At 37.7% G+C, this 25,265-nt stretch overlaps 1 protein-coding gene across 3 annotated transcripts in view; it reads right to left on the bottom strand.

Moving 5' to 3' along the window:
* The window catches only part of LOC145997178 (mitochondrial protein C2orf69 homolog), a 179,997-nt gene that overhangs the window by 39,068 nt on the left and 115,664 nt on the right, over window positions 1-25,265 (bottom strand). For all 3 annotated transcript variants that reach the window (XM_083133870.1, XM_083133873.1, XM_083133872.1), the window contains exons 3-4: window positions 22,492-22,644; window positions 17,124-17,251 (exon numbers count right to left, since the gene is read on the bottom strand). In XM_083133870.1, the coding sequence (XP_082989996.1) occupies window positions 17,124-17,251; window positions 22,492-22,644 (281 nt within the window). The remainder of the gene's footprint in view (window positions 1-17,123; window positions 17,252-22,491; window positions 22,645-25,265) is intronic.

The following is a 25,265-nucleotide window of genomic DNA, read 5'->3' as shown; positions in this document are numbered from 1 at the left end:
TACTACAGACAGTTTTGCTTTGAAAATAAAAAGCATATTTCAGCATTGGGTCAGTCCATGTGAAATCAACCAATGAAAAAACACTTTTCAACCTCACATATTCACACAAACTCGTTCATTTTGAAATCTGTCATATGGAAAGCACCAGCTGAGCTAAATAGATATGCAAAGTTGCAGATCCTTATCTTTTGTATTACCGAAGTCACAGTGGGTGCAAAAAGGGCGATTTTGATCATTTCTTCAACATCTTGTTAAATTTGAATTGCAATATTTTGGCAATCAGGGCACCTAATTCAGACGGCACTGAAGAGCTATTTCACATGAGATATTACATGCATATGTCACGGTAAAAAACAATTGAAAGTAGTGTAATAAAAATTTTGGTAGCCATTTTCTCCAAAAAGAGTCTTTCATCCTTTTCAAAAAATATATGTCATACATACACTATTACTCAATAACTGTGCAAAATATTAAAATTGGATGCCAATGGGATATGGAGTTAGGTTAGATTTAGGTCAAGTTAGGGTAAGTTAGGTAAAACATGATAACAATTTGATAAACAACTTACTATAATTTAAAAGTAAACATACAACAGAAATGAAAATTAAATATGAACACAATATCTTTGAATTAATGTACATGAAACTGATATTTACATTCCCATATCTTAGAAATACAGAGTGATTGTAAAGTCCGATCCCATAGGCAAGTCTGTTATTAGTGCACATAATGAAAAATGCTAAGGTATGAAAGTTGTTGGAAATAGACTACTTTGAATCTAACGTGCAAAACCATAGAATACTGGGAAATTAATAATTTATGACAATTACACGCAAAGTAAAAAAAGAGAAGAAGAAAAATGTGTTATACTTCCAGACTATTAGAAAAGGATAAATGTACATAAACAAATCTTGTTACATCCTGGTCATTAATACCCATTGGTGTCTGTTTAATCCTAGGAAAAGAGACAGGACTCCATGCAAAGGTACCAAGTGACATTACTGTCATTCATGTGCATCACATTTTCGACAAGCATTGAGGTTCGTAATAGTGTACAGCCTATGTTGAAAATTCAAGCACTTTAGATTGAAACTTGCCTATTTCCAACAACTTTCACCTCTTTCAATTTTTTGCTATGTGCACTAATAACAGACTTGCCTATGGGATCAGACTTTCAAATCACCCTGTATTTCTAAGAATTAAACTTCAGTTTCATGTAAATTAATTCAAACAATATTGTTTGCATATAATTGTCATTTCAGTTATACTTTTATTTTTGCATCATAGTAATTTGTCTGTCAAAATATGTTATCTTGCATAACCTAAAATACTCTAACCTAACCTAAGATCCCACTTTCATCCATCCAATTTTTAAATTTCAAACAGTTATTGAATAATAGTGCATGTATGACATATTTTATTTGGATTACAGTACTTTCATTTCTTTTTTTCTTAACCCTGACAGAGGCATGTAATATCTCATGTGAAATAGCTCTTCGAAACCTTACCAATGCTTTGTATCTAAAGATATCTGTTTTGCAGTTACGCGGAGATAGGTAATTTACTCTGATAAGCTTACTTTTCATTTTTCTGCGTAAATTTTTTTCGTGGTCGATTTCGCCACCCATCTAGTGGCTTCGTCAGGCATGTACTGTCTTGCTGCAGGCGGCATGGTTTCTTCTTCTTCCGCTTGTGCTGGTGGAAGCGCTAGTTGATGCGGTAAAAGAAGGAAGCACTACACCCACACGAGAACAGCAGAAAGTGAAAAGACAATGTTAACTAGTGCCGCAATGAGCATAAGCGGAAGAAGATGGAACCACGCTGGCCACAGCAAGACAGTACACGCCTGACGAAGCCACTAGATGGGTGGCGAAATTGACCACGAAAAAAATTTACGCAGAAAAATGAAAAGTAAGCTTATCAGAGTAAATTACCTATCTCCGCGTAACTGCAAAACAGATACCACGCTGGCCGCAGCAAGACAGTACACGCCTGACGAAGCCAGCAGACAGGTGGCGAAATCGATCACGAGAAAAATTTACTCGGAAAAATGAAAAGTAAGCTTATCAGAGTAAATTGCTTACCAATGCTGTCTGAATCACTTTCATGTGTGACCTGATTGCCGAAATATTGCCAATTAAAGTAAACAAGATGTTGAAAAAAAAATGGTCAAAGTCATACATTTTGCACCCCTGTTAACTTCAGAAATACAAAAGAAAAGGATCTGCCTTAGGTGGCCCTTTCAGTATGCCAAATTTCAAATTAATCAAGAAATGTAAAATTTAGAACCTTGTTGATCTATCATGAAATGACCCATTTACTTTACAAAATAATGTTCACAATCATATTATGGCTGAGTGCGTTAATTTTTAGTGAATGCAGCGATGCACAAAAAAAAAAAAATTCTCAGCATGAGAATTAATTGTAATAGAGAAATCAAATCAGTTTTTTTTTTTACCAGAATGACAGGGTTTTTAGCGGAAGTCAAAATTATAAATTCTACCTCCCACCAACAAAAGTTAAGGAAGAAGAAGAAAATCAAAATTTAACAAAGAAATTGGTATTCGGCACATGCCTGCAGCCACCACAATAATCCAAAGTGAATGTAAAAAGGTACTATGTAGAGTGGTCCATGCAAAGTTGCTCTGAAATTAGGTTGATACCTCTTGAAGAAAAAAATATCAACAATTTATAAGAGTGGCAGTCCTATGGACACTGGATGGACCAAATTTGGAAAGAAGCACAACAAAATACCACTCCATGATATGTAATGCTCATCCCCTAATTTGAAAAAAAGGAAAAAAATGAAAATTGTAATTTTCTGGTCACCTAAAGACCCGCTCTTTTCCAGCTAGCATGGGAACCACCTTGGCAGTGACCCTCTGTTGCCGCATTTACCTTCAAAAGAACTCACGATCAAACAACCAATTAGACCTACTGCTTGGGCAAGAAGCAGCAACATTAAAATCCCCCTCCCCAAAGCAGCCAGCAAGAAAACATAGTTTTGTCAAAATAACCATTCTGCACCATCATTGGACACCAGTTGGTACAGCGGCTCCATTATAATAGTCCCCCGGTGGTCTACTCGGTAGGGTGTTTGACTGCCATGTGGGAGACCCGGATTCAATTCCTGGGGTGGGTGATCTAAGGTTGGAATTTTACCGGCCTTGTCCCTGTATAAAGTGGCTCTGAGGTGCACCCAGCCTCAAATCAATGGGTACCTAACGGCAACCCTGGAGACTAAAGGCAGCTGGAGCATGTGCTGATCACACCTCCAAAATGGCCAAGCTTGAGAATGTATGGAGGCCTACCCCCACATCCCTTGAAATGTGCCTTCATGGCACAGTGCTACATGCATGGGGAACTTTTATCTTTGCCTAGTTGTAAAGGTGTTATTTTGTTCTCATTATTACATGTAAAAGTTAAATACAATAGAAAAAAGCGATGGTTCAGGAGTTATACGAGGGTGAATCAAATATGAACGAGCCTTGTGCGGAAAAAAAATATTTATTGAAGGAAACAGAGACAATGCCACATCCTATTTTTCTACATAGTCTCCGCCCTTAGTGATACATTTTTCCCAATGTTGTGGTAGGTTCTTGATGCCGTTCTCGTAGAATGAAGCTGGGTGGGTAGCCAACCAGTTGCGCACAAAGGTTTCCACCTGATCGTTGGTCTCAAATCGCTCGTGCCCAAGTGCTTCTTTGAGGGGTCCGAACAGGTGAAAATCACATGGTGAAAGGTCTGGGCTGTACGGTGGATGCGGAAGCGGTTCCCAGTGCATTTCCACCAGTTTCTGCCACGTAACACCTGCTGTATGGGGTCTGGCATTGTCGTGGAGGAACAAGACCTGGCGGATGGGACAGCCTCGTCGTTTGCGTCGATAATGCACCTTAACTTGATCCAGGAGGCCGCAGTAGTAGGGTGCGTTGATGGTCCGACGTTCGTGTAAGAAATCCACCAGTAGGATCCCCCTCCAGTCCCAAAACACTGTGGCCAACACCTTCCCCGCAGACAACCGAACTTTGGCCTTCACGGGGTTTCCTTCGCCTTTTCTCCTTTACTCCATGCTGGCACGCTTGGATGCTGGGGTGTAATGATGCACCCATGTCTCGTCACAGGTAACAATGCGATGCAAAAATGGTTCCCCTTCCACGTCAAAACGAGTGTGAAGCTGGCGAGCAATGCAAACTCGGTCATCTTTTTGAGCAACATCCAGCAGCTTGGGAACCCACCGAGCTGTGATTTTACGGAAACCCAAGTGCTTTGTGATGATTGATTGGACACTTCCATAGCTCACACCAAGTTCTGCCGCAATTTGCTTCACAGTGACTCTGCGATCCTGTTCGACAAGCTCACGAACACGAGCCATGTTGTCATTCGTCACACTGGTGCGAGGACGACGGGGGTGCACTTCATTTGCAACACGTTCACGGCCTTGCTGGAATTCCTTACACCACACCTTCACTCTTGCCCACGAGAGGGTACCATTCCCAAACTGGGCCTGCAGTCTCTGGTAAATTTCGGCCAGTTTGACGTTTTCCTGGGTGAGGAACTTGATGATTATGCGTTGTGCAACAGACACTGGCACACTCTGCTCACTCATCGTGAGAGCTACTAAACGAAGTATACGACATGCCGGCTGTTCTGGTTCCTGACTCACGGCAGCCCCACCTACTGGCCGCACATGCCCAATCACACCCTGCTACCCATTCCGACGCTTAGCCAATCAAGGCTCGTTCATATTTGATTCGCCCTCGTAATCTATTTAAGGGATCTATCCCATAATACTCAGAGGGAAGCAAAGGCCTTTTTCACATTCCGGTTGTTAATAGTAATAACAATAGACATACTGTGTGTAATTCGAGTATGTCATATCTTCATATGAATAGTAATGAACAAAAAAGACAGAACTCAAATATCATGTGCAGTTGTCAAGAAATTGCACATTAATTCCTGCCATGTGGTGCTGGGAAGCCAGCTTCCATCTTTAGTCTTTACTCACTAAAAATAAGCCAATACCAGTGGAACATGTATACGTATTGGAAAGTACATTTATAATGATTACCACAACTCTATTGAATACGGCTAACCATCAAAATAAAGGATTTGTTTCCCAAGTAAGCGTTACTAATCAACTATTTGTGGTATTTATTATTATACATCATGGTGTCTGTCTTCTTAATCCTTACATCTCACACATACAAATACCATTCTAAATACTTTTTGCAACAAAACTCAATGTATGTCGATGACTCCACATCAAATAATGCAAGTCTTGACCCCTGATGTAATGGATTTTGATAATCTCTGATAAATGGATATGGATTACACTTTCTATGAAATTTAAATCAATTTTGGATTAAATAAATTCCGATAAAACTTCAGTGGTTTCTTTAAAAATATTTATGAAAGTGTCTTTTCAAAAAAAAAAAATATATCTATAATTTAGTTTTGGACCAATAAAATGGAATATTGACTCTTCGTCTAAACTACTATCAGATCCTTCTACAGGGTGGGGCAAAAGTCCGGCACCAACCTTTCAATTTGAAGAACGACTTGACGGAGGGCGATGAAATTTCGGATATGGGTAATTGAGATGGGGGCACACCAGATGCGGCTAGTGTGTATCATGGTGGCCATCTTGAAAGCCGCCATCTTGGAATAACATCAAGATTTTCAAATGGGAAGGGGCTCATGTAGCATATCATTTTACATGTGTGTTTTCATAGAAATAAGAATATGCAGTTATTTTTCCCCTAACTTTATTTGATGAGGATATTTTCACAGTTGAAGTTCACATTTGGCGTAATGTAATGGGTTGATATTTATTTGTTCCAGGTGATCTAACATGGCTCTAACCCTCCAAGAACGGATCAAAATTATTGTTATAAGTGGGGAGCGCAGTGCCAGGGTAAACGCAGAAGATTTCAATGCCCGGCATCCAGAAAGAGATAACATCTCACATACCACAGTGCTGCGTGTAATACAGAAGTTTAAAGAGATGAGATCCGTGTGCGACAGAGAACGTAGTGGACGGCCATGGCCGAGAACAGCTACCGGCAAAGAAACAGCAATGGCAATCGCAGAATCCTTGGTCAAGAGCCTGAAATGTAGTACCCGGCATTTGGCTTTGGTGTCAGGAGTCAGTCACAAAGATCCATACTTCCCGTGTTGCAAATTCAAATGCAGCAGTCGCGCTGCGATGCCAAGGTTCCCGGGTTCGAATCTCGCACAGGATTGGTTGTTTGTGAATGTCAATTCATCAATTTCATCATTTCAACACTCATGGCCATCTTCGCAAGTTAGCCAAGAGTCACAAAAGGCGAAGTAAAATAAACTAAATCAATCAAATGCAGTTCTTAACTGAGGATGACCCAGACAGGCGGTTACAGTTTGAAGACTGGGCTTTGGATCGTTGCAACGAGGATCCACAGTTCCCGAAAAGTGTTCTGTTTAGCGATGAGGCCATATTCTTCGTGAACGGTGAGGTAAATAACCAGAATCATCGTTATTGGTCATATACCAACCCATCATGGACAGATGCTCGTAAGAAAGTAGGCGCAGCAAAGGTAATGGTGTGGTGTGGGATATGGAACACCCGAATTGTGGGACCTGTCTTCATCCATGGCAACCTGAATGGGGAGAGATATCTGAATATTCTCCAGGAAGATGTGTTTCCCTCACTGATGAACCCAGATGGTGAATTACCAGTCTATTTCAAAAAGGACAGCCTGCCTCCACACTACGCATTATGTGTCAGGCAGTGGTTGGATCAACAGTTAAAGGGTCACTGGATAGGTCGAAGAGGGCCCACTGAGTGGCCACCCCATTCTCCGGACCTGACACCCCTTGACTTTTACCTTTGGGGTTATCTTAAAACCATAGTTTATCAAGAGAAAATCAGTGATCTCCGACATCTCCAGCACCGGATCCAACAAGCATGTGACTCTGTCGACCCTGAAGTTATTGTGTGTCCATGAGAACTGGCTGAAACGTCTTGCATTGTGTGTAGCACAGAACAGGCAACACATAGAGTACATCTTGTAGGATGCCAAATGTGAACTTCAACTGTAAAAATATCTTCACCAAATACAGTTAGGGGAAAAATAACTGCATATTCTTATTTCTGAGAAAACGCACATGTAAAATGATATGCTACATGAGCCCCTTCCAATTTGAAAATCTGGATGTAATTCCAAGATGGCCACCATGACACACACTAGTCTCATTTGGTGTGCCCCACCCTAATTACCCATATCCGAAATTTCATCGCTCTCTGTCAAGAAGTTTTCAAATTAAAAGGGTGGTGCCGGACTTTTGACTCACCATGTAGTTTGATTCATTCTTTATATATGTGCATTGTACACTTCTCCAAATGTTATCTGACAGCCCTGAAAGAAATCAAGTACAGAAATCGTTAATTTGGCCACATAGCTCTTGAGCACCAGCAGAGTGTAGCCAACTGTTCTACAAGCTCCTCTACTAGGCGATAAACACTGTGGTGAAAGATTTACATTCTTGTTTATGATATGAAATCAGAAACTATATTCACCTAACATTTTAATAGAGAACAAAACGTAAAACTTAAGTGTGATGAATATTATTGGAGAATACTTGTGATTCAGCATGTTACAATTGGAATCAGAGAAACTGTTGTGAGGTTGGAACCACTGCATTAGCTAGTTGTTCACCTGGAGGGAATCGCTGTCAACTTTGTACATAAAGGGACATAATTACAAATAGTTTATGCTAAATTAATATAACACCACCTTGCAAAGTACTGCGCAATGAGCTAAAATTAAAAATTCTCACAATTTGCAGCCAAAATGTGTTCGTCAGATAGAAAAGTGGCAGCTTGCACAGTCATCAATATGTTTCAAGACGTTTGCTGTGAGCAATGTTGTAGAGCAGTGGTTCTTCAACTGTGGTCCGCGAAACCTTCCCAGTGTTCCACAAAGGTTCGGAAAACTACTAAGACAAGAGCATTTACTCTTTAATGCTAAGAATGAATTACGAGAGAACCAAAATTATAGAAATTTACGATGTCTATTTACTGAGGTAAAAGAAATTGAAGTAGATAACCGAAAACGCAGACATGACTAAGGATCACCAGTTTCCACAGCAACAGCATGCATGTTTCGGCTGAGAACTGCCTGGGCAGGTGCTTGAGGGGGAGGGGGGTGCTTGATTGTTTGGCTCGGATTGCTTCGCGCGTGACTTTGCTCCACAGCATGAACAAACAAAAGCCGCCTTTGCAGCTGTTCAGAATCTTGTGACGTTTGCATCCTCGGAAAGCCTTGTATTACTTCTTAGAATTTTTCTCATCCTTTGGAGTATGTTCTCGAAGAAAGCCGCGTATAAAAGTATTGCGGCGTTCGAATCTGAGTTAGTCTACAATTGTTAGCAAAGACTTCTCAGTAATCGTAAGTTGTTTCTGTTCGGGCCTTGGCATATTGTTGGATAAAGGTAAAGTTACTTCTCAATATTTCCAGAGTGAATTTTATGCTTGTGACTTCTGACCTATGATGGACCGCTGGCTGAATTTGAAACGAAAAAGTGCAGATTCCGATGATGAGGGTGTGTCGAGTTCAAAGCAATGTGAACCTGCCAGTCTTCTTAGAAAGTGCTGCCGTTATAGCAAGGAATATCTGTCCATGGGTTTCACGTGTTCAGGCCCAGAAGACAAACAACTTCCACACTGTGTGTGATGTTATGACATATTGACCAATGAAGCCATGAAACCATTGAAAGTGCGAAGGCATCTTGAAACTAAACACAAAGAACACATCACAAAGTGCATTGACTTTTTTAGTAAGAAGCAGGAGCTTCGCAACAGCAAGAAAATTGTGAAAAGGTCTATAAGTGGGTACAACAACGAGAATGCCGTGAGGGCGTCATTTGAAGTTTCTCACCTGATAGCAAAAAATTGGAAAACCTCACACAATTCCTGAAGAACATGTATTACAAGCTGCAAAAATCATGGTTTCTGCATTGATCAGTGAAAAAGCTGCCAAAGATCTCTCTTTGATACCATTGTCAAATGATACTGTTAAGAAGCGAATCGTCAGTTTGTATGAAAATATTAAGGAGCAGTTACTAGAAAGAGTTTGCATGTCCCTATTTTGCTTTGTAACTGGATGAAAGCACAGACATTACAAACAAAGCAATGCTGATGTGCTACGTTAGGCATGAACATCTCAAAAGTGTTTACGAGGACTTACTCTTCATCTCCTATTTGAAGCACACTACAGTTGAAGAAGTATTTGCCAGCTTAAAAGTGTTTATAATATCTCATAATATTGACTGGTTGAAATGTGTTGGAGTTAGCACAGATGTCGGGAAGTCTCACTGGACTTGCAGCACGAATAAAAGAAATCGCCCCAACGGCAACATAGTTCCATTGTGAAAATTGTCAATTTCATAAAAAGCAAGTCACTGAATTCAAGACTTTTTGAGCAGCTCTGCAAAGAAATGGACAGTCAATATCATCAACTTTTGCTTCAATGTGAAGTTCGCTGGCTGTCACAAGGTATAGTTTTGTCTCAATTCTGGGAATTGAGAGACGAAATAAGAATATTTCTCTTGGATAAGCAATTTCATCTCAGCGATCGTTTGAATGATTTTTCCTGGTTACTCAAGTTAGCATACTTATAACATATCTTCATCCATTTAAATAATCTGAACTTAAGCCTTCAAGGAAAACAAGTAACCGTATTTTTAGTTGAAGACAAGATCGAAGCAATGATCAAAATGATCAATTAATGGCAAACTTGCTAAAGTGGAACCATAAGCAAAAAAAACCTGTGCAGACCCACGACTCCTGTGCACCGTACTCCTGCATGGAGGGGAGGGTCAGGGTGGAGCATGCTTTCTTATGGCCCAAGCTGAACAGAGGAAGGGAAAGCAGCATGGAGACTTTTCGTCTAAGGTTCTTTTCCTTGTGGTTGCTCTATAAAAAGACCATGTCAGGAAATATTGATGTGTAAATTATGCAAGCAAATGCATTTAAAATTCACAAAACAAAAATGGAGGGGGGAGGAGAAAAGTAAGCATGAAATGAAGAAAAGTGCAACAAAAACCTTAAGAAATACCGGGAAAAAGAGCTGAAAAATTAAAAAATAGAAACAAAAAAAGCAAAGTACAAGTAATGTTTTCTGTTTGTAGTTGAAGGGAAACAGACTGATATCAGGTTTAGCATTGTTTTTAAGGCTCAGAAAAGAATATGATTTTTTATCAACTTCCGAGCCCTAGTCTCACATTCCTTGTTTGACCAAAACAAAATACAAATACGTTGAGCAAGTGGAAACATTTGTGGAATTTTACACTTAATTAATTATTGCAAACATTCTGAAACAAAATTATTGAGCTTAATTCCTAAACTCCATACTCAATTTATCTCAATGCAATACTTACAAAAAAAATATATATGAATGGCTTATTGCAGAAAGGGACCTGAGTCACTTTTGCACAATTCTGAGAAAAACAATGAAAAATCGTATAATATTAATAGTGTAAGAAAGAAATTTGCCGTTGTTGGCTCAAATATTCAACATAATGAATAGTTAATTTTGCAACCCTCAATGCACCCCCCTGCAGTATGCTGCTAGACACAGTGGAGTTGAAAAAATTAACTCCGATACCTCAAAAATGTGACTCAGGTCCCTTTCTGCAATAAGCCATTCATATATATATAAAAAAAAATTGAAGAACTTTAGATTTGAACCTGCGACCTTCTTTCCTAGGAAAAGAGAGAGCTCTGACACCAGTACTTTACCAAATGCTCTGCAACATTGCTCACAGCAAAGTCTGGAAATGCACTGATGACTGTGCAACCTGCCACTTTTCTATCTGATGAACACATTTTGGCTGCAAATTGTGAGAATTTTTAATTTTCGCTCATTGCACAGTACTTTGCAAGGTGTTGTTATATTAATTTAGCATAAACTATTTGTAATTATGTCCCTTTGTGTTCAAAGTTGACAGCGATTCCCTCCAGGTGAACAACTAGCGAATGCAGTGTTTCCAACCTCACAACAGTTTCTCTGATTCCAATTTTAACATGCTGAATCACAATTATTCTCTAATATTATTCGTCACACTTAAGTTTTACATTTTGTGCTCTATTAAGATGTTAGGTGAATATAGTTTGTTGCTTCATGTTATAAACAAGAATGTAAATCATTCACCACAGCATTTCTTGCCTAGTAGAGGGACCTGTAGGACAGTTGGCTACTCTCTGCTGCTTCTCAAGAGCTATGTTGCCAAATTAACGATTTCTGGAGTTAGAAATCTTTGAGGGTAGTCAGATAACATTTGGAGAGTGTACATTTATGAAAATAGTGTGTTAAAACTGTTAAGATTTTTAAATGTGTTTTCTATTTGTACCTGTGTTCCCAGACTGATTCTGTCTTCATCCTTAGGATGTTCTATTTGTCTCAAGTCATCTATCAGTGTTCCCCAAATACAAGGTGTCAATATGCATGGTTATAGTGTAAGATGCTCCACCATGTAAGAGAAACTTTGGGTTGACACTTGAAGTAATCAACTTGAAAATGTGTGTTTGAATCTCCTTCAATGCCGTTTATGTGCAATTGTCGGTCCCTGAATGATTGTGGGCATACGGTTCTCCCAGTGAATGTGCTACATTGTTCCTCGATTGTATGTTGACTGGTCAAAGCAGTGTTTAAGAAATGTTTAAACAAACATTTCCAACCCTGCTTTGACCAGTAAGCATACAATCTAGGAACAATTGAGCTTATGAATTGGGAGAACCATGTGCCCACAATCATTAAGGGACCAATAGTTGCACATAAGCGGTACTAAAGGAGATTCAAACGTAAGTCTTCAAGCTGATTACTTCAAGTGTCAACCTTAATCATCTCTCACATGGTGTATGTCACGTACACAAACTGCATTGTTGTTGTTTTTGGTAGAGGATTATAGATGGCAGCATGCACAAAGAATGACGCATATATTTGATGATGCATAAAGCAGTCTAGAAAGTGGGCCAGAGATGGCAGCACTCAAGAAAACTTCTACCATTGTAAAAAGAGAAAAAGGAAAGCGCTTATGTAGTGAAATAATGATTGTACATATTAATACTAATTATAATGAAAGAAATAAATGAACTTAGTACAATAACAGGATATAAATAAGGTGGAAAGGGTAATTAATATTCAGTAATAGCATAAGTGATCATTATATAAAAGTAAAGAAGTCGAATTGTAATTACGATTCTGGGTCTATTTCGGTTCCCATGAACCGAGAGTTTCGTGCGGCTTTTGGGTTGTTTTTCCCAGGTGTAGCGCCATTTCTTGTATCACCTTACAGTATAACCATGTAAATTGATGCTTCCCCAAACATATCTTGTGTTCGGGAACTACTGATAGATGACTAGTTACAGGTAAATACACTAGGGGGACAGAACCAGTCTCTGAAACATAGGTACAAACAAAAAACGGTGGTTAAAAGTCCAACATATCACTGGAGATCAGCTATAAAGAAGAAGAAATAGTGTAGCTCTCCAGTTTTTTTTTTTAAAGGATCAGAAATTAGATACAATTAATTTTTACCCAAAACCATTGTAAGAATATTTCAAAAAAATATAATTCACATCTCCTCACCACAAATTGTCAAAATCCAACAGGTCAGTTGTTACCACTTACTTAATTTGACATGAAATCAGCCACATTCCTTAAAAACAGTAACTAAGGTGGAACCACGATTTTACATTCTTGGATTTTACATTTTCTGACTTTATACATTCAATCTTCATGGTTCCAACAGAGCAAAATGTCATAAAAATATTCTGGAATTTACATTTTCTTGCATTTTTTTTTTTTTTTTTTTTTTTTTTTTTTTTTTTTTTTTTTTTTCATGTTGGTTCTCTGAAAAACATAAAACCGAGGTTTCACTGTATATGTGAATTTGCAGCACTTAATAATTAGTAGTACATTTTCACTTCAATCCACACAAGCACACAAACAGTACACAAATATGCAAAAAAATCTATGAAACAATTTGAAAATCTTTGTATCCCCACCCCTCCAAGAATACTTCCATGTCTATTGCAATAAGTCAAAAAGCTGTTAAAACCATTTACTAGCTTTTGTGCCTTCATGTAACTACTAGTACACATTACACAACTTAAGATAAAACTCAGAAAATTACATACAGGTACAGAGCTATGTAGGATTATTAAGTGTTTAATACAAGTCAAGAGTACAATTCACACACATAAGAAATTCATAAAGAAGTTGGTTATTAGTGCAAATAGCTGTGCCCAGAAAGCACAACTTAAGGTTTACTTCAAAGTTAAATTGAAAAGAACACCAGGTCACCATAATTAATGTTCCTCTACTCAGAGCTCCCTGGAGCCTGTTCGATGAATTGGGTTGTGGTGAAACTTGGTATAGATGCTATGGAGACCATCGAGAAGTGGATGTTGACGAAAAAAATAGTTAAAATTCTCAGCACCAGGTGGAAATGTAGTTCTGAAATCTGGTGGTGAACAACATCCTGGGAAACACTTTGTGCATTTGATCACACTGTCTTAAGGTATGCTTTCCTAGAACTGTCGCCCGGCGCAGGCAACTGTGGCCGCGCACTGTGCCGATTGGAAAATTATGTTCAGCGAAAAGGATGCTGCTAGGAAAGCACATTCGACTGAAACAACAGTAGATGTGTATAGGTCAATCGGCATGGTACAAGACTGTAGTCACCTGGGTCAGGCAACAGTTCTAGGAAAACGTACCTTTACTCTTCCAAAGGGTTATTCATGTTGACATGCACCTTCTGCTTTTAGGTCTTTAGGTTAGTCCGTATACAAATCTTTATCGGACTTCTCAAGGACATCAGAAGGTTAGTAGGACCAATTACCTGCGTGGTCAGTGGTGTAGGATTTGTTTTGTTTCTTACCTATATTGACTTGGAAGAAAAGAGTATTAGTACTCTTACTTAGAGATTTATTCAAACTTCCGACGATATACATAAACTTTTTTAAACAGACAATTCACCCAATGTAACTTGTAGACCGAAACCTATTAGTTATACCGAGTTTAAAACCCTGGTCTTTTCATGACACAGAAGAACCCCTTTTCAGCGTTAGGTTTAGAAATATCCACCTTGGAATACAAGTACCCCAAAGCCGCTCCTAGGAGCAGGGCAAGATATTTCCCCAACTGTCTCCTGAATCAGCAGCCTTTCAGCAACCAGGAGAGTGTCCCACAGACTTACAGAGCTATTGCCCTTTTATACAGAAAATTTGTTTACATTTTTCTAAAGCAACCCTATAGTTATTTATACATTCATAGTTACAGAACTTTTACAATGATTTACAATTTTCTTGTATTTTAAGAAAATACCAAAATCCTTTAAATTGATTTTCAGTAAGAATTCAGTTAAAAACCTTTACATATGTGATATTAACAATAACGTATTTTTAAAGAAAAAAATATAACATATTTTAATTAAAACAGAGTTGAACACAAATTAATCTTACGCAGATGCAACGGTTAGCGCTTGAAAAAGCTGCAGTCGACACAATGTTGATGGTGCGCCTACTGAACACTGCTACACTGACAAACTAAAAATAAAGCTTTGCATGTCAGATTTCTGGTTGTTGTTATTTCAGAACATTTCCTCCTGGTGGTCGAAATTTGAACTACTTTCTTTTCAATTAGCATTCGCTTTCCCATAGTCTCCATACCCTATACACAAATTTTCAACACAATCTGTTGTTTCGAACGGGCTACAGAGGGTTATGAGTAGGGGGGAAATTCAATTCTAAACACCACATGTCCATCTGGTGTTGAATATTTGAACTATTTTTTTTTCATAAGCATTCACTTCCCTATGGTTTTCATAGCCTCTGTATCAAGTTTCAACAGAACCAGATGCTTCGAATGGGCTCCAGAGAGCTCCAATAAGGAGAACTTTAATTATGACCACGCGGTACGTACAGTCACGTACAGTCACGGGCACTTCTGAGTTATAACAATCATATTGAAAGTCAATAGAATCATTACAAAACAGAATTGTCCTTTACTGTACCTAATTACATTAGCAGGAAAGGATGAAACACAAGCAAAGGAGAGTAAAACTATAATTCATGTTCTCAATTTACAATGGTGCTGTTAGTAACTACAAAACGGTGTTAATAAATAAATTGTCTGATGACAATTACTGATGAGACTGCATTGTGATAATCCACCACCACCACAAAGGAAAGCAAAGCACATGGAAATCCAGTTAGCCAGCAACAAATTGGTGATGATTTGGTATCAAGTTTACATCATAATAGAGTGCAGTACAAACACAGCAATCGGAGTAGAAGAAATTATTTGGCCAAAAAAGTACACGGTCAGGGTGGCTACTTAAAAGACCAACACGAGATAAAAAAATGTAAGCATAATTCCATGATTTCACAGTAAATTTTCAAAGAATTCAAGGGTAATAATCATAACAATTTTATAATAAAAATTAATTCATACTAAAATTTTATGGTACATATTTAAAAGAGTTCCTTGCATATTTTACAAATTATATAAATAATATGTGGACATGGAAACTGTCACAGAAGTTCAACAAATTATTACTTATTTGTAGGGACCTCGATTTTTCAGTGTAATATTTTCTTTCTTTTTTTCAAAAGCAGTGTTTGCCTTTCTTTGGCATTATTTCCCTAAATATTCACTTAGAATTATACCTTCAATGTGCTTTTAAACTTGTATTTTAAATTGTACATTACATGGCCCATGATTGTTCTCACAAGTTGCATACGTTGGGAGGTATTTTTGAGGAAGTTACCTTCCACTGATCCTTCTGCAACAAATACTGTTTTTATGGCTTCAGCATGATGGCAGGTGACCAAAATCACGCCACTTTCATCGATAATGAAAAACATTTCTCGTATGACAAATACTGACATTACAGCTACCAAGTGACATTAAGTGGGCACTCGAACTTCCGTCGGAACACTGCCACTTTGCTCAGTGATGCAAGACATTCAGATAGAAGGTGAAAATTTTTTTGAACATTCATTTACATGTGGTTTCATCTAGCTGTCAAAATTATTTCATGCATAACTTGTACCATGGTTTTCGTTTGGATAAGATTTTGATTGATTCATTCATTTGCTTAATTTTACTTCACTTTTCTGCAACTTCTGGCTAATCACGAAGATGAGGATGAGTGATGATATGATGAAGGGACACTCACAGGCCAGGATTAAAATTTGGGACCCCTGGCATCATAGTGTAGTGTGCTAACCAATCTGCCATAGAGGCCAATGGATAAGATTTTGGAAAACGTCCACATTATATATGCATATATATGATACGTTTTAAGCCTAAACACAAGATTATCACAGATTTTTCATTTCTTAAGAACAAGGTGTTGAAATTCGCAAAAGCCTTAATTTACATTTTATGCAAAATTCACGTTACTTTTTGATTTCAAATGGATGAAAAATATCTGCAGAACAGTACACTACAAATACATAAACACTCTTCTTTCAGCAATTAAGACTTTTCGATGTTACCGTATTTGCAAAATATCAAGGTCCCTACTTACTTGATTTTTTTTACATTTGATAATATAACAGAGCTTTAAAATTCAGCTGGCACCATCACATTCTTGTGTTTACTACATGCTGTCTTGCTTTTCCACTAGAAACAATTGTGGATCTCTTGAGCAAAGAATTCCAGGTAACATAAGTGAAAACATTCTATAGAAACTGTTTGACCATCTACTTTTCTTAAGAGTTTAAATTAGTTGGGTGTCCCAATATGTCACATTTATGAAGAAAATTCATGCGGAATTCGCATATAAATCCTGGTGTCAATAATTCAAACAAAATTTGCAGAATTTAAGGAATTTCTGGTCAGTAGACACCCTGATGATAAAATGATGTATGAGAAAAAAAAAGAACTGCAATTTGATTAGGAAAAGGCAGAGGAAAATCGAAATGCAGGTTTTTCTAAAAGCTAAAAAAAATCATGTGAGTACACACGTACAATGAAAGGCATATATGTAAGTATAAGTCATAATATGGAAAAATATAAACCTATACATTATTATTATTATTATAATTATTATTAAGATATTAAGTTTTCACTCACCTAGAAGGTCTCACAACAACAATATGACTCTCTGGGAAAAAGTTATGGAGCAGAACAGCTGTATTTTCCAAATTCCATTTCACATAATTCTTGTTGTCTCGGTGACTTTCCATGTTTTCAGGAAAATCCTTCACAGAAAAAGAAAGAACGCAAATGCCAATCACAAAATCAGAAAATACAAACGACATGTGCATGCATTTGTTAAATAGGCCACTTGATATAATTGCATGCTGCATTACAATTACAGATCAGTGTCACAATTTAACTTGATTTGATTTGAAAAAGAGAGCACAATGCAATGTTTCGAAATGCATGAAAATCATGTACGCCTGTTTATGTTGGTAGCTGTTTCTTAACTGAATTGATATTCAGTGGATTCAAATGCAATCAGAGACAAATGTACAAGTGAGAGCACTCCACATTGTAATAGATATTACATTTTATTCTCCTCAGTACAATAACTTTCAAATGACACAGATGTGGAGTAACTTTCAAATGACAATGATGTTACATTTTGTAGAATAACTACAGACTGGATTTTAAAGGGAAGTCCTTTTCAACACGAATCATGGAATAAATAACAACAGTGTGGATAATTATCTTCCACCAACATGGTTTTGACTTCCCTTTTTTCCCCTCTTTCAGCTCACATTCCCTCTCTTTCCCTTTTCTAAAACATTTTCCTATCTGGTCTCTTTATTGACTAGTTTTCAGCCTACATTCCTTTTTCCCCCTTTTTAAAAAAAACATCTTCCTTGGTCCCTTTATTGACAAGATATCAAATATTTTGTATGACTGACAAAACATTCAACAATTGTCAATTTCATGCAGTTTAGAGGAAAGAAAGAACAAACCCCTTCTACTTTACCTTCCCTGTATGAGTGTTGGGAGTATGTTGCAGCGATTGATGAAACAATACTATCAGAGCTTATGCAGCAACAAGTAACACTCCTGTTGGGTTGAAAGTGTACTTATCTGTTACATTTAGACTTTTATTGTGAAGTTTTTTTTAGAATAGTTTTAACTTAACTGTGTGACAGTGACAGTATTGAGTGTCAGTGAAATGACGAAACCAGGTACAAGTGGCAGCAAGCTATGGAATGCGGTAAGCTGTTGCACGGAAAATTTCATCGAAACGGATGGTAAGATTATTCACTGTACTTTACAACCTTAAAAAAATGGAAATTAAAAAGGACTATAGTTTATTTTGCACTCAGTTAAAAATATTATTTTAATTTTAAATGAAAGCACAATATATATAACATTCATATACAGGGTTGCTCAAAAAGTCTCTTGAACACCCTCGGTACAAGGTCATCGCAGTGCGCAACGTGGAAATGGTGATGACAAATCGTTGCCAGGCCAAGGGGGAACCACATTGATGCCACCCGCATGGTCAGCGGCCATCTTGATGTCCGCCATTTTGAATTCAACTTTAGAATTTTAAATGGGAAGGGGGTGATATGATATATCAAATCAGGTTAGAATTTCACGAGAAATGCAATGGTGAAGGTTTTTTTTTTATGTATCTTTAACCAGTAAAAAGTTATGACTGAATTCTTGTAGCAATTTGCTCCTTTTCGAGGTGTTACAAAAATGTCTTAAAATTTGTTTAGCGTATCGGTAACGGATCGAGATCAAAGTGACGTCTAGGGAGAAGAAGTTTTTGCATGCCATTGCACAAGATTTTAATCGGATACATCCATGAAGAGCTGTGCATTAAGAATGGTTGTCGCGAACAATTACAGTGTGACGCTTCCATTATATGAAAAGTCCTTCACAGTGACAAGGCTAATGTTTATGTTCATAAGGAAGTTCATAAACAGAATATTCGATGCTTTTTATCTGATAACTCATTTTCGACAGATCAAAGCTGAATGGTTAGTGCTGGTAAGTTAATGGTGTGGAGTGCTGTGTGGAACACGATTGGTTAGTCAATTTTCCATCAAGGGAACCTTAAATGCTTAGGGCTACTTGGATTTGTTAAATAAACAGGTTTTTTTATCCTTGCTTATGGAAGAAGGAACTTTTTACAGTGTTTTTTTTTCAATAGGGAGGAACACCAGAACACTATGGGAACGTTGTGAAGCAGTTTCTGTCCAAAGTTAGTTATCAGATGACAAGGGACGCATGTTCTGTTTATGAACTTCCTTATGAACATAAACATTAGCCTTGTCACTGTGAAGGATTTTTAATTCAATGGAAGCGTCACACTGTAAATTGTTCGCGACAACCATTCATAATGTGCAGCTCTTCATGGATGTATCCGATTAAAATCGTGTGCAATGGCATGCAAACTTCTCTCCCTAGACATCACTTTGATCTCGATGCATTACCGATGCGCTAAACAAATTTTTTAAGGCATTTTTCTAACACCTCGAAAAGGAGCAAATTGGTACAAGAATTCACTCGTAACTTTTTACTGGTTAAAGATATGTCGAAAGAACCTTCACCATTGCATTTCTCACGAACTTCTAGCTTGATTTGATATATCATATCATCCCCTTCCCATTTAAAATTCTGAAGTTGAATTCAAGATGGCGGACATCAACATGACCACCGACCACGTGGGTGGTGTCAATGTGGTTCCCCCTTGGCCTGATAACGATTGGTCATCACGATTTTCATGTTGCGCGCTGAAGTGGCCTTGTACCGGGGGTGTTAAGTGACTTTTTGAGCCACCCTGTATAAAAAGGGATACATTAATAGGAAATTTAATATATCCTTTTTACATATGAATGGTATATATTGCTCTTTAATTTAAAAAAAAGCATTTTTAGTGGAGTGCAAAAAACTATAGTCCTATTTTCACTTTTTTGGCAATAAATTTCCCTTTTTTTCTTTAAGAGTAAAATGTTTCCCTTAAAATTCAGTCTCTAAGAATAACTTTCAAATGACATAGATCTACATTTCATGGAATAACTTTCAAATGACATGGATGCTACATTTTGTAGAATAACTTTCAAATGACATAGGTGCTACTTTGTGGAATAACTTTCAAATAACTTGGTATTACATTTTGTAGAATAACCATCAAATAACATGGATGATACATTTTGTAGAATAACTTGCAAATAACAGGAATGCTACATTTTGAAGAATAACATTCAAATAACTTGATGTTACATTCTGTAAGTACTTTTAAAATGACATGGATGTTACATTTTGTAGAATAATTTTCGAATGACATGGATGCTACTTTGTGGAATAACTTTGAAATAACTTGGATGTTACATTTTGTAGAATAACTTTCAAATGACATAGATGCTACTTTGTGGAATAACTTTCAAATGACACGACTGCTATATTTTGTATGTAGTCCCTTCAGTCTCGATGTATCATATACAAAGGCTGTCTCAGAGAAGGTAAGACAGATTTTTTTCTGGCTTGGCAACACTGCCTATGGTTTCGGCACTAGCCGCGTCATGTAGGATGACTCATTCTGTTTCCGTAGCAAGTTGTCACATGTTGCGAAACCACATTAGTGAGCAGCTGTGTTGATTTACGTGGAACGTGTTTCGTTTACCTCTCCAGGTTTTTGTGTATAACATTGCTTTTCGCGATGATTATTCAAGATGAACAGCGACATGCCCTAAAATTTTGTTGGCAATTAGGGAAAACTGCTGCGGAAACATATGCAATGTTTCAACAGGCATATGCCGATCAAGACAGACTGAGTAGAGCCACAGTGTACCAATGGCACAAGTTGTTCGAAGATGGGCGCAAATCAGGCGCTTTGCTTCTGCAACCTGGACAAAGACCGTCCATGATTAACGAGACACTAGTGAATATAGTTGCATACCGCGCGGGCTTTTCAGGATTACGCGACGAAGAGAAAAATAGACATTTTCCCACATCCAGCATACAGCCCAGACCTTGCACCCTGCGACTTTTGGCTATTTCCACTTTTAAAGGCCGCTTTACATGGTCGTCATTTCATGAGTAACAAAGAAGTGATCACCGAGGAGCAAGTTTTCTTCAGTTCGCTACCTGACGACGAATTTTCAAAGACAACCACAAAGTGGCAGGAGCGTATGGACGCTTGCTTAGCTGTCAATGGTGCCTATTTTGAAAAAGGTGTATGTCTACTTGATATGGCTGATTCTGAATAAAAATTTTGTGGTTTGTACTTTTTTTTTCATTTTAAAGATTCTTGGAGGGGTCCATGTACATGCTCGTCTTTTAACTGCTACGCAGTCATGACTTTTTTACCTATTGCGCTCATTTTGGTCTATATCGGCAGCTAATGAACCAAATTTTCATCCTAGTAAATTTGCTAGCCAATGGAGGTTGCTGTTTACCTATACAGGAATTAGTCTCACCTTCTCCGTGACAGCCTTTGTACGATACCTTGTTTTTCTTGCTTTCATATTTTTTTCACAGATTGAGTTGGCACCCAGGGTCACCAGTGATAGTGATTTTGGTGAAACTGTTTGTTTTTACTTCATTCAGCATGCCCAGACAAAGAAGAGGTAAGTTTTATGATATTTTTGTTGGACCTTTCTTAATTGCATATGAAACAATTTTTAGATGTAGCTTCATTATTAAAGTTGAAATAAGTGGAAAGACAGTACACTATGTTAGTGTTATGATGTAATATTGCTCTGGTATCATATTTGATACCTTGAGACAACCTCACAAAAATACAAAGGTGAAAATGATCGCATGATCTTTTCCTCTTGCTATTAAGACTTTTCAGTTGAGAAGTTGTGTCAATAGTTACAATCACTGTCCAGGCAAAGAAAATGTACAGGCGGGGGAACCTCCAATACAGATATCCAACACGTGGCTGGTCTTGCTTGGCTATCGGGCTTGACTCCTTGGTGATGGGGTTACCATCAAGATTGGTAGTGGTAAAGCCAGCATGGACCAACACAAAGTATGCGTGTACACACATTTGTGATTGTAAGAAGGAAATTAATTATTTTCCTTCAAGTAGAGACACACCAATATGAAACACAACGTTTCTAGACAACTTAGATGTGCTCCTTCCAGTGAGGCACACAATAATCAAATTAGAAGTATCAATTTTGAGTTATAAGCTTCTGAAAAGAGCTTTAAAATAGTACAAAATATAAAAATAGTGTAAAAATAACAAATAAATATGCATACATCATAGTTCTTTCAAAATGTCTGTCTTAACCCAGTAGTAATTTTATAAACATTGAATTTACATAGTCTGTCTTAACACAGTAGTAATTTTATAAACTTTGAATTTACATAATGGTATGATTCTTTATCTCCTGTTTAAATGTATTTCTTTTGCAAATGATGCATGTTCCTGATATCAAAACATTGCTGTAATGAAGAACCAATGGAAATTATTTGATGTGCAGCAAATATCAATTAAAGTTAATTTACAAATTACCTGAACATCTCCACCAAAATAAACTACAGCTGTGCTCTGTTCAGCACGGACAGACGGATGACAGTATATCACATCATTTACTCGTCCATCATAGCCTGTTACACCACGTAATCTGATTGGACATGCTGATGGAGGAGTACCAAGCATTATAGCCTGAAAAATAAAATAACGACTAAGAATTAGTTATGTGCTTGAAAAATTGAAATCCTCGAATATGTGTTTGAATAAATATTTCTGTTTCATATTTAAAAAGCATGTAGCTTCTTTCCTTAACCCATTAACTATTATTTTATTAAAGTTGGTCCACAATATATCTGTACTGTCAAAAAAATAAAAATGCATACTGTGAAGTTTTTTCTAGCAGTGATTGTTTCTTGTATTTTTATCACTAAATATAATTAGTAACTATCCTAAAGAATTACATTTTAAAATACAAGAATTTCTGCAGTAATACATCATAAATGTATTTACACATGACATGCCTTGCATCAGTGAAGAATGCAAGGCCTAACTTGCAATCTTCACACATGCTTCATAATATTTTCCAATTTTATGTTCATACTGCCTGTATTTCTTTTTATGTTGCTTTACCGTAACAAAGAAGAGGAATAATTAGACGTAATTGATGAAGAAACACTAAAAAAGGTAACCAGACTCCAGTAGTCAGATCATGAATTGAATGAACACTTAGCAGGAGAATATGTGGCTGGTTTTGTGACTATATACAACCTTTGTCCGGAAAGTTTCGAGACAAGAGGCTATAATTGGAAGTAGAATTAGAATTAATTAGAAATCAGTTTCACAGCAGGTGGTAGAGTTGATTGCAGCTCTTCCTCTGACCTTTAAAGCAGTGTTTCTCAAACTCTGGTATGTGCACCCCCAAGCATACATGAACTACTTGAAGAGATGGTACGCAATCAGCTCGCAAGAGAAATGTCAAGAATACCCACAAGACATTTTTGCTGCAGGTGTGTAGAGCAGACTTCATTGTTGCAGATTTCATAGCTTCAAAACTAAACAGGAAAATAAGGCTGATTTTGTCACTCTTATCTGCGTTTCACATGTTTTGAAATAAAATACTCGTTTGAAATCTCTACCCATTTTGTTCTTAAACTCAAAAACTTACAAACATTTGTTAAAAGTGTAAAAATGTCACAAGTACGACTGGGTATACTCTGGGTGAAGTTTATAAACATGATGCAACAATACAGGTGGCACCTCCTACCTATTGATAATACCTACTTGCACGAAACTTGCATGTGCATTGTTAGATTGTGTCAAGTTTATGTACACGCGAGCACGCAACAGTTGGACTAAGGTCTCTATTGACGAGTAGTTTCGCTATTGACAGCTTTCAGTTACATGTGCCAAAAGTAAAATTGTGAGTACACGAATGCATAATTATTTTGTCTTATCAGGTCTTCTTAGCGTACATGTGATTACATTTTTATTTTTGCAACTAATCATAATGATTGTAAATGTATGAACGCCCAATGAAATAATAAACGTACGATTCTAATGTTTATTTGTTTAACATTTTTACACATCCATCCTGAATGCCATTTTGCTTTATTGCAGATACTTACCTCCAACATATCAACAATGCCCCACCAATCAGCCAGCCAAAGAATTCCCCAAAACCCACTATTCGGAGTACATTAGACGTTTAGTTACCACTAAAGGGTTCAATGAGAAAATGTTTCAGAACCGCTGCTTTAAAGTGTTTCCACGATATTCCACCAGGTGGCAGGGCGGCACACAGTAACACAAGTCTCTTCACTGCAGCGGTATTGTGTTCTTGGTGATGACAGAGCATGGATGTGAAAATCGAGCAGTGTGTGAACATGAAGTTTTGTGTGAAATTAAGAAAGACAGCCACGGAAACCTGGAACCTTATCCAGCAGGCCTAAGCTGAGAAGCACAAGTGTTTGAGTGCACAAGACTTTTGTAAATGGCAGGGAGTCAGTGGAGGATGAGCCTCACTTCGGGTGGCCATCAACAATCCATACTGATGACAACGTGGAGCGCAAAGGAACGGACCACATGAGGAGTGCCACGTCACTGTATGCATGCTAGCCAATGAACTAGTTATCAGCAACATGGCATGCTACGAGATTTTATGGTATGATTTGATGAAAAGGAATTCACCTCATGAATTGTCCCTCACTTGCTCACAGAAGAGCAGAAGGAACACCAAGCTTCAGTGGCTGCAGAGCTGCTGGAAAGGACTGGAAGTGCGGTTCATCATTGAAAAATGTGAAACATCTTGTTATAAATTCCACCCATGAACCAAGGGACGAAGCGTTGAATGGCGAGGTTCCAGTTTGCCAACATAAAAAAAGGTCAAGAGGCAACCATTAAAAAGCAAAATATTGTGATTGCTTTCTTCAATGTTTTGTCCACCACAAATACGTATTCGTAAAGTAAGTACCATTTGCAAATATAGCCGCTGAAGCGCTACAGTCGCGACTGTGTGAGTTCTCGCTGACGTCCTTCATCCGTTAGTAAGCCACAGGCACACAGGGGAGCAGGTCATGCTATTTCTACGTAGTTGTCTGAAGGTTTGAAATGATCAAGAAAAATCAATCGGCAGCCGACTGTGAAGTCCGGTTTGTGATTCATTTTCTCAATGCAAGAAACGTGAAACCAGTAGACATCCACCATCAACTGCGTGAGGTTTATGGAGAGGGAAATTCCATTGAAAATGACGATATTGTGAAGCGTCTGTTTTCACAAATTTCCGCGTTGACCACACGCACCAAATCCTCGGTAAC

Source organism: Lepisma saccharinum, chromosome 13 (genome assembly GCF_977018435.1).
Source record: "Lepisma saccharinum chromosome 13, izLepSacc3.1, whole genome shotgun sequence".
NCBI classification, from domain to species: domain Eukaryota; kingdom Metazoa; phylum Arthropoda; class Insecta; order Zygentoma; family Lepismatidae; genus Lepisma; species Lepisma saccharinum.
The sequence above is the reverse complement of the archived record's forward strand: the minus strand, read 5'-3'. Positions and strand labels throughout refer to the sequence as shown.